The 8,006-nt window shown below is 49.6% G+C and overlaps 1 protein-coding gene across 10 annotated transcripts in view; it reads left to right on the top strand.

The window, feature by feature from the left end:
- Positions 1 to 8,006, top strand: part of STK32B (serine/threonine kinase 32B) — a 391,794-nt gene that overhangs the window by 256,679 nt on the left and 127,109 nt on the right. For all 10 annotated transcript variants that reach the window (XM_023253316.2, XM_019829756.3, XM_019829759.3 and 7 more), the window contains one exon: positions 4,424 to 4,597. In XM_023253316.2, the coding sequence (XP_023109084.1) occupies positions 4,424 to 4,597 (174 nt within the window). The remainder of the gene's footprint in view (positions 1 to 4,423; positions 4,598 to 8,006) is intronic.

An 8,006-nucleotide genomic window follows, 5' to 3' on the forward strand; every position in this document is an offset into this window, starting at 1 on the left:
CAATTCCCAGCTCTTCCATTTCCTGGGGAAATGTTCTTTAACCTCCCTGAGCCTCCGTGTCCAGGTCTGTCCAAGGTAGCTCCTGATAGTACCTACCTCAAAGGGCTGTTGGGAGAATAAAATGAATTAACACACATAAAGCACGTAGAACAGTACCTGGCCCATGGTAGGCGCCTTATCAGTGCTATTATAGGGCACCAAGGACCAAAAGGAGTGTCCCCCAACTTAGTCTTCCAGGGTTAGGGAGGAGGGCTTCTAAGAACATGAATCTAAACCATGGTTTCTCAACCACAGCACTGTGGACATTTGGGGCCAGGCCATTCTTTGTGTGAGGGGCCACCCTGTGCCTTGGAGAAGGCTTAGCAGCATCCTTGGCCCCTACCCACTAGATGCCAGTAGCACTCCTCCCAGTTGTGACAACCCAAAGCATCTCCAGACGTTGTTCTGTGTCCCAGGGGAGCAGCGTTGCCCCTGGTTGGGAACCGCTGCTCCGCACTGAGAAGAGAAGGGTGGACGAGAGCAGAGAGGTGGTGGCAGGGACCATATTGAGCTCCTTGGGAACGCGGGAGCGCGGGGTCCACGTCCAGGGTGAATCTGGATCCGCAGCAGTGGGTTGATCCAGGGCACTAGTCATGGATCCCATCAAATCCCAGCCCCCTTCTGATGACCCCAAACTCAGGCGAGCCATCGAGGGCGACCTCTTCCACTGACTCCCAGCTTCTGGCACCGGGCTGATGCGTGAGAGAAGCCTTCTGAGGATTCGTGGATGCGTGGGCCATCCCACACTTGGGACGCGGTCCCTGAGGGCATTCACCGGGTGTCTCCTCTAGATGTATCTTTCGGGTAAGAAAGCTCTTCCGTGAGCATGACACCAGACCACCTCTCTTTCTCCACGAGGTGCTGCTTTTACAGACTCGGACCTTGATGCCTTCAGTGTCTCTTGAACACCGTACAAAAAAATCCCTGTTACGCGTGTTCCTCTGTAGAGGTACTTCATGCAGATAGTTGTTTGCCACGTTTCAAAATGCCATCGTTGTAAGAATCTAGTGGGAGGAAGTTCCTTCTGGCTTCGCACCAGGAATAATCATGCTTTTCCTAAACAACTGATTTCTTGTTTCCACGTTGACCCTGGATCATAAGGCTGATCGTGTTTCTCTGCTTGCCGGAAAGGTTAGACACACATTTATGGCCTGTTTGGGGCCAACACACGAGCTTGCTGACCATGAATTGGGGTATTTTTGCCTGCTTACAGTTTCTTGAATCCCTTTTTTATTCTTTGACCCGATCTATGGCTTACTTACTTTTAATTTTGTTAAATGATATGTATTTTGCAAGTAACCTTTCAAGCTTTTTGGAGCAAGGTTGGAAATTAAGGAACAAATTTTTTTTAAACCAGACACAGGGTTCTGCGTGCTGGTATATTTCCGCATCCAAGCCAACACTGGTGCCTTCCCAACTCCTGAACTTCTTCGATGTTGGAAGGAGAGCCTGATTGATTTCTCCCTGGCTCAGGGTTACCAGGATAGAGTGCAGGTTTCTCATTTGTGATCTCCATTTCCATGACAATGTGCAGCATTATTGTGAGAACATACCTATCATTCCAGCCCAAGAGGAGGCAAAAGGAAGCATTGCACAAAGCTGCAGAGATAAATGAAAGGTCATTTTCTGTTCTCCAATGACAGTGCTGAGTCTCCTTGGGGATGTAGAGTCCATGGCCCAGGGCAAAAACCGGATCTGTGGCGAGAGAAAGCCACAACCTGAGTTATTGCTTAAATTTCTGTTCTCTTCGCATGTTGGATTTCGTCTTAAAATTCACTCCGGTCTGCAAGTTTCTCTCCTAGAAATTCACGTTGCCCCTCCAAAGAGTTCTGACGGAATATCGAATGAGATGCCCTTTGACAGTTTAGCTGTGAACAAGGGTGCAGAACTCAACTGGTTATTCATGTGATGTTTCAATAGTCCTTCAACTCTCAGAATACAAATTGGGCATCTGTAGGAGGCATTTAGAGCTAATTCCTGTGGTTCCTTTTTGAGCATCTGAACCCTCCTCTCCAGTAGCAAATACGCAGAGAGATGTACCAGCTGACTCTTTGGGTTCCAAATGACAGAAAGACCGTGTCAAGTAGCTTAGGTCAGAAGGCGCGTCATTGTGCGTGGTGAGCGTAAGGTTCAGGCTTCTGTCCAGGCTGGAGCCAGCATCTCCAACAAGGCTTCTCTCTGTGTTTAGCCCTCATCCTGTTTGACCCTCTGCCGCTTCCCGCTGCAGGTGGGTTGTACCCCCATTTGGGGCAAGAGGGTTTCACAGCGTCTAGCCTGGCAAGCCCAGAGGAGAAGGCTTTTATTTCATCCGTCTCAGGGAGCACCCCAAGGGGTCCTGATGAACTGACACCAGCAGCCAAGGGACGTGTGTAAACACCTCCTAGTCAGCCCAGGCCATGGATCTGCTCATCTCTTTGCTGAAGGGGAGGAGCGGGAGTCATCAGACAGCGCCAACAGGAGCCCCTGAAGTGAGAGGGATAATCCCCAGCGAACCCGAAGTGTGGGCATGACAGGCATTTTGAGACCAGACTTTCCACAAACTAGCGATGCTTTTCACAGACGCTTCTTGAATGGAGACAAAGAGCCCCACTTCATCGTAGAGTCCGGTATTACCATGATGCCAAATCTGGGCCAGCGCAGTGGCAGGTAGGAAAATGTGGGCTAGTGCCATCGGAACACTATGCAAAATCCTAAATGAGATATTGGCCGCTTGAATCCAGGAAACACACCCAGGTTGGGGGAGCACAGTGCGTGCGTCACAGCACCACCTAGTGGTGTGTGGTTGTAAATGCGCTGGGGAGAGACTGGGTCTGGGGTTCGTGTGCCCGTCTTCTTGTTGACTCGCTGGGTCCCTTCTTCCCTCTGGGCCCCAGTTTCCTCTTCTGTAGAACGAGGGGAAGAGCCTGGATGGCCCAGGTCTAATCTCCCGGGGTCTGAGTCAAAGGTCCAAGCCCCATGAAAACAGTCTGTCATTCTGTGGTTATATCTCAGGATTCCCTTAACTTCCCACGGTTCTGTATGGAATGTGAAAACATTTTACAAGGGTGAGATTCCTCTTTCGAGGTTTGAACACCATCCTGAGGTTCTATATATTGGATCTTTAGTCCTGAGGAAGCCTGAATGCGTTTTGTAAAAACGAATTGAGTAATGTGTCATTCTCTGTTGCTGAAACAAACAAACGGACAACCCCCCCGCCAAAAAACTCCCAAGCTGCCGGTCGCTGCTGGCTGTCCCTGGTTGCTCAGCCAGGGCGGCTGGCTGGAGCTCCTGTTTTCCTTCTCGTGGCCTCTCCGTGGGGCTTGGGCGCTGGCCGGGTCCTGGAAGGCAGTTCGAGTAGAAGCTGCTGGTTCCCTTCAGGCCTGGACGCAGACTTGCCAGAACATCACTGCATTCAGTGGGCGCAGAACCAGGCTCCGTGTGGGGAGTCGCGTGTGGTGGGAGGGAAGAGAGGGACGTCGGGGAGGGGGGGGGTGCAGCTTTGGAGAGTACCTACCTCAGGTCCAAAAACACCTAGTTAAAGCAGGTACTAAAGACAAAGTAATGTATACACTGGACTATTACTCAGCCATTAAAAAAAAAAAAAAGAATGAAGTCCTGCCATTTGCAACAACATGGATGGATCTAGAAAGTATTATGCCAAGTGAAATGAGTCAGGGAAAGACCAGTACCATATGATTTCACTCCAATGTGGAATTTAAGAAACAAAGCAAACAAACAAAGGAAGAAAAAAAAAGAGGGAGAGAGACAGACCAAGAGACAGACTCTTAACTGTAGAGAACGAACTTACGTTCACCAGAGAGCAGGTGGTTGGGGGGCTGGGGGAGATGGGGGATGGGGATTAAGGAGGGCACTTTGTTGTGATGAGTACCTGGTATATGGAAGTGTTGAATCACTAGATTGGACACCTGAAACTGACACTACACTGTATATTAATCAACCGGAATTTAAATAAAAACTTTAAAAATTTTCTATTCTATTTTTAAAGTTTATTGATTTATTTTGAGAGAGACAAGAGAGAGTGCTCAAGCAGGGCAGAGAGAGAGGGAGACACAGAATCCGAAGCAGGCTCCAGGCTCCGAGCTGTCAGCACAGAGCCCGACGCGGGGCTCGAGCCCACGAACCGCGAGATCGTGACCTGAGCCGAAGTCGGACGCCCAACCGACTGAGCCCCCCAGGGGCCCCTAAAACATCTTAAAACTTAAAGTCATGTGTTGATGTCTGGCATTGGTTAAAACGCCATTTGTCTGCGAGAGCCCTGTGACTTCGGTGACACCAGTGCCTCTCTCTGAGCCTCAAGTTACGCTTCTGTAAAACGGGGGCATCGGTCCAGAGGACGTTGGAGCACCTCTGTCCCCTAACCTGCTCTGTCCCTCTGCGCTCCTAGGTACTCCTTCCAGGATGAGGAGGACATGTTCATGGTGGTGGACCTGCTCCTGGGCGGAGATCTGCGTTACCACCTGCAGCAGAACGTCCACTTCACGGAGGGGGCGGTGAAGCTGTACATCTGCGAGCTGGCGCTGGCCCTGGAGTATCTGCAGAGGTTCCACATCATCCACAGGTGCCTGGGCTGCCGGAGGGGTGCCTGGGGGCCATGGCCCGCTGGGAGGCCGGGCGGGGCATTTCCTCACCAATGTCGTCTGTCCGAAGGGGCAGCAGGTGGAGCTCAGGAACATCAGAACAGCCTCTTCCCGCCCTTACATCCTCTACAGACGGCCCGCTCCCTTGTCACCTGCGTCCGAGGCCACCACCCCGCCACAGAGAGACGCGGCTGGTGGTTGGCCTTTGCTTCTCCGTTGCAGCGTGACTTCAGGAGGCTGGAATGTTCTGGCCCCCCAGTCTCACGTTAGAAAGGTCACGTGGCGTTAGTTGGGAGTCTGAGGGAATGTACTGTCTTCCTTTCCATACGTGAAATCGGTGCTGTGCCGCGGGGAGGATTTCTTTCTCCTGGGAACGCCTCAGAGCTGGCCCTGGGCTCTGGGTATAAGCTCTGGGTTTCTGCTCCTTGCTCAGAACCCTTGCTTCCCGCTGCCCGTGCCCAGCTCTGGCACTCCAAGCAGGCCGGCAAAGCAAGTTTGTCTGCAGAGGCAGGAGGCCAGCCGGAGGCTTCCCAAAGTGATGGTGTCCCAAGCAAAGTCTTCTCGCTCTTTCCAGAGGAGGGGGCTGGCGTGAGTGGCTCCAGATTTGTTCACCTTGGGTCTTGCGCCGTGCCTCACTGCTCTTCTTATGACATGTGTGATTTTGGAAGACATGGCAAAGAAAGACTTGACCTTCTAGGTAACGATGGTGGACTAAGCATGCACACACACAGACACACACAAACACATCTACAGTGTGTTCCTCCTGGAACTCCAGTAAAACGGCAGCAAGAAGGTTCGGTAAATGACAAACTCACAAAGATGGGGAAGACTAAAGGGGAGACTAGAGAAAAACATGGCGGGGGGAGGTTCTGAAGGAAAATGGAGAGTGGTGGGTGATTAGTGTCCAAGAACGTAAATTCCAGGTTGTCACTGGGGACGGCCGAGCGCTGATGGACGCTGAAGAGTGCTCCCTAGGGGCAGGGACTGACCGTCATCAGTATATATGGAAGGAAGAAGGGGAGTAAAAAGGAGGCTAAAGTAAGGTGAACTGTTTGAAAGCCTTTTAGGAAGTATTGAGAACCCAGAGCTGCTTGTCCATTGTGAGTAACTCGATGGCTGAGGAATCGTCTGAGTAATTTTGCCCAAGCAGACAAATAATGTTTGCTCCCTAAAGATGCAAAAATTAGTGAGGGTTTGCACTGAAGTACACCAAGCTTACTTGAGTTAGGACGTTGTATTGAAAAGAGTATATCGGGAGACCTGAGTGGCTCAGTCGGTTGAGCGTGTGGCTCTTGATTTCAGCTCAGGTCACGATCTCGCCCTTGGTGAGTTCAAGCCCTGCGTCAGGCTGTGTGCCTGACAACGCGGAGCCTGCTTGGGATTCTATGTTTCCCTCTCTCTCTGCCCGCCCCCACTCGTGCTCTCTCTGTCTCTCCAAATAAATAAATAAGCTTAGAAGGAAAGAGTGTACCAACCAGATGCTAAAATACACAACCTCTCCCCATGCCAGCTGGGCTCCAAGAGTAGCATGTTCAGACCTTCCTCCAGGCAGGAAACTGTGATTTCAGTGAGGGGCGATCCAAGAGCAAAGAGACTTGACTTCACAGCTTCCCCACCACCACTTAGCACGTAGTTCACAGCCAACAACCCCACTCATTTGCCGTAAGCTGCCAACTAGGTAACCGATGACCAAGGGTTATAAGACATATGGAAATATCCTGGCACCAACAGTGAGGTCCAGACAATGAAATGGAAAGAGGAAAAACAAATCTTGGAGTAAATAGACACCATGCGAGGAGGAGAAAATAGCAAAATAACCGTGGTCAGTATTTCCAGAGGGATAAAAAGATTTTTGCAATTACATAATAAGAAATGTATATATAGTAAGAAATACATAATAAGAGTCACCATGTTTATTTAAAATTTGGAAAACATTGGAGCTCTTCTAAATTAAAAATGTGACAGTAGAAATGAAAAACTCAAAAGATGCGTTAGAAGACAAAGTTGACGTCCCTCATAATATAGAAAGATAAATAGAAAATACGAGAGGGGTGCCTGGGTGGCTCAGTTGGTTAAGCGTCTGACTTCGGCTCAGGTTATAATCTCACAGTTTGTGAGTTCAGGTCCCACGTCGGGCTCTGTGCTGACAGCTCGGAGCCTGGAGCCTGCTTACGATTCTTTGTCTCCCTCTCTCTGCCCCTCCCCTTCTCTCTCTCTCTCTCTCTCTTCCTCTCTCTCTCTCTATCTCTGTGTGTCTCTCTGTCTCTCTCTCAAAAATAAATAAACATTAAAAAATTAAAAAAAATGAAAATACAAGAGGAAATAGAGGAAAATGAGACAACCGTCTGGTAACCCTAACCTCAGATGAGAGAGAGACAAGAGAGAAAACATAGTGGGAGAAATGATCAATGAAATAATTATTGAATATCTCCTGGACCTGAAAGAGCCGAGTTTCCAGACTGAAAGATGCCCATCAGGACAAACCCCAGGTCCCATAAGCTTCCACAGATGAACAGCAGGCGATAAAGGCTGAGGAATCAGACGTGTTTGGGGTTTATCGGGTGCTAGAAGGCAGTGGACACATGCTCTCAATCAAGTGTGAGGGTGTACATTTCCAGAAGTTCAGGGTCTCCAAAAAACGTACCTTACATTCCCTTTTTCTCAAGGAACTATCAGAAAAAGAGGTGGACTCCACTAAAATAAAGGAATAAATCAGGACGGGGGAAGGAATGGAAAATGTGTGGCTCCAGCAGAGGAGAGAGGCATAGGGAGTCTCCAGGATGGTGATAAAGGGAGGTCCCAGGATGTCGGTTGTGCCCACGGTGTAGACCCTGACCAGTGCTGACTGGAGTGGACCGAAATACCCTGGGGCAGACTTCTCCAGGAATCATGGGCTGGTGGGATTCCTGATGCCTCTGGATACCTTGAGAGGAAGTTATTTAGTTGGTGAAACATCTGAAGTTGAATAAATGAGAAGTTTAGGAAAAAGCTCAACAATACATAAAAGACAGGTATTAACTCTAGGGAATGGAAGCATTGTACAGGATGTTGTCTGTTTGTAGCACAGCTTATTACGTGAATTCGCTCCATACAATCATAATCAGTGCAGCCCTGAAGGTCAGTCTAACCAGAAATACAACACTCCACTGGGGAGTGGCTGGAGGGGAAGATGACCGTGTCTTCTGGAGGCCAGGGGGATGGGGGGGGAAGAGTGTTACAACCTCATTTTCCACAGTGGGAGGCCAATAGATGGAGCCTGAAATGCAAAAGTTATCTATTATTTGGAGAAAAGGGGCTATGTCTACCAAAATTGTCACCTGGACAAGATGGATGGATGGATGGATGGATGGATGGATGGATGGATGGATGGATGGAGAGAGAGAGATGGGG

The sequence above is a fragment of the Felis catus genome, chromosome B1, assembly GCF_018350175.1.
Source record: "Felis catus isolate Fca126 chromosome B1, F.catus_Fca126_mat1.0, whole genome shotgun sequence".
Taxonomy (NCBI): Eukaryota; Metazoa; Chordata; class Mammalia; order Carnivora; family Felidae; genus Felis; species Felis catus.